The sequence below is a fragment of the Austrofundulus limnaeus genome, unplaced genomic scaffold (genome assembly GCF_001266775.1).
Source record: "Austrofundulus limnaeus strain Quisiro unplaced genomic scaffold, Austrofundulus_limnaeus-1.0 Scaffold85, whole genome shotgun sequence".
In the NCBI taxonomy this organism is placed as follows: Eukaryota; Metazoa; Chordata; class Actinopteri; order Cyprinodontiformes; family Rivulidae; genus Austrofundulus; species Austrofundulus limnaeus.
In genome coordinates this window covers 286,931-288,247 of record NW_013952487.1, presented here as the reverse complement: position 1 = coordinate 288,247, position 1,317 = coordinate 286,931, and the positions used below count along the sequence as shown (strand labels likewise).

General features: G+C 46.2%; 1 protein-coding gene across 4 annotated transcripts in view; it reads right to left on the bottom strand.

The window, feature by feature from the left end:
* fgfr3 (fibroblast growth factor receptor 3) overlaps positions 1-1,317 on the bottom strand; it is a 52,563-nt gene that overhangs the window by 3,090 nt on the left and 48,156 nt on the right. For all 4 annotated transcript variants that reach the window (XM_014011813.1, XM_014011811.1, XM_014011814.1 and 1 more), the window contains exons 16-17: positions 270-407; positions 81-186 (exon numbers count right to left, since the gene is read on the bottom strand). In XM_014011813.1, the coding sequence (XP_013867267.1) occupies positions 81-186; positions 270-407 (244 nt within the window). The remainder of the gene's footprint in view (positions 1-80; positions 187-269; positions 408-1,317) is intronic.

Genomic DNA, 1,317 nt, shown 5'->3' with positions numbered 1-1,317 from the left:
TTTAAAAAAAAAAAATGGCGGGTGCGGCTTATAGTCCGAAAAATACGGTTTTTAAAGCACAGCTCTGAAGAGAAGCTTACGTCGGTGGAGGTCATGGATAAAATCCGGTCCAGATCTTCTACCAGCTGTCTGAAGGTCGGTCTCTGTGATGGGATGGCGTGCCAGCACTCCCTCATGATCATGTACCTGAAACACACGGGTCCACACCTGGTCACTCAGATCCTGGACGGCTCGTTGTGTCTCTGCTTCGTTTTATTTTCTCCACCTACAGCTCATGTGTGCAGTTGGCAGGTTTGTCCATCCGATGTCCCTCTTTCAGCAGCTTGAAGAGTTCTTCCACTGGGATCCCTGGGTACGGAGAGCCCCCCAGAGTGAAGATCTCCCACAGCAGAACCCCGTAGGACCACCTGTTAGAGAAAAACACAAACATGTTTAGAAAAACGAGGACCCAAAGCTGTCAAACGTCCAAAACWGGTAAAGCTAAAAGAAGAAAAACAATTTCTAAAACTGGAAAAGATGAGCTAGATCCAAAAAAATAAACTAACGAGTTAGCCAAAGGCAGCTAAAATGCTATAATTAGCAAAGTTAGCTGAGAGTAGCAGAATGAAAGCTCCGGTGTCCTCAGCGAGCCGAATGTTTGGCTACATTAGACTGCAAAAACAAAAAAGCAGATTCAGCGTTCATGCAATTAAAAAAAAAAAAACTGGACTTCACAGCTCCTCACGCCTGACTTTTCTTTATTTATGGTTTTAGTTTTAAGTGTGTGATTTATCAAACAGTTTCTCTTTGCTCCACACGGAGCCTGGTCACGGGTCAAAGGTCGGCGCGTGAAAAGTGACGAGAGGACGTTTGGCAGGAGGACCGCTCCTGTAACTCAGACCTGCTGAAATAACAGCCAGCAGGTCGGCGCTAACAGAGGAGCCCTGTTTGGTTTGGACAGCAGCATGGGGGGACACAGCCTCTGCTTTTAGCCACTGGTCGGGTGGGGGTGGGGGGGGTCTCACAGCTACTGCAAGATGGAGCCGAGGGTCCGGATGAATCCACAGACCCTCTCTCCGTCTGTCTGGATTTAAGCTGAAAAACTGAAAGAGTTGAGAAAAAAATGAGCTGCAGATTCAGAAAACACAGAGGCACCCTTAAGGGGGGGCCACGGGGGCACTTAGGTGGGCCACCCCACTGGCCCCCCTTYGCCAGAGTGTTGTCTTTTTGAGTCCGAGGCTTTTTAAGATTATTGGACCAGAAAAAAAAAACCCACTTTAATAGAAACGAGTTAAAATAATAAATATATATTTCATTTAAATTAAATAATAAATATAT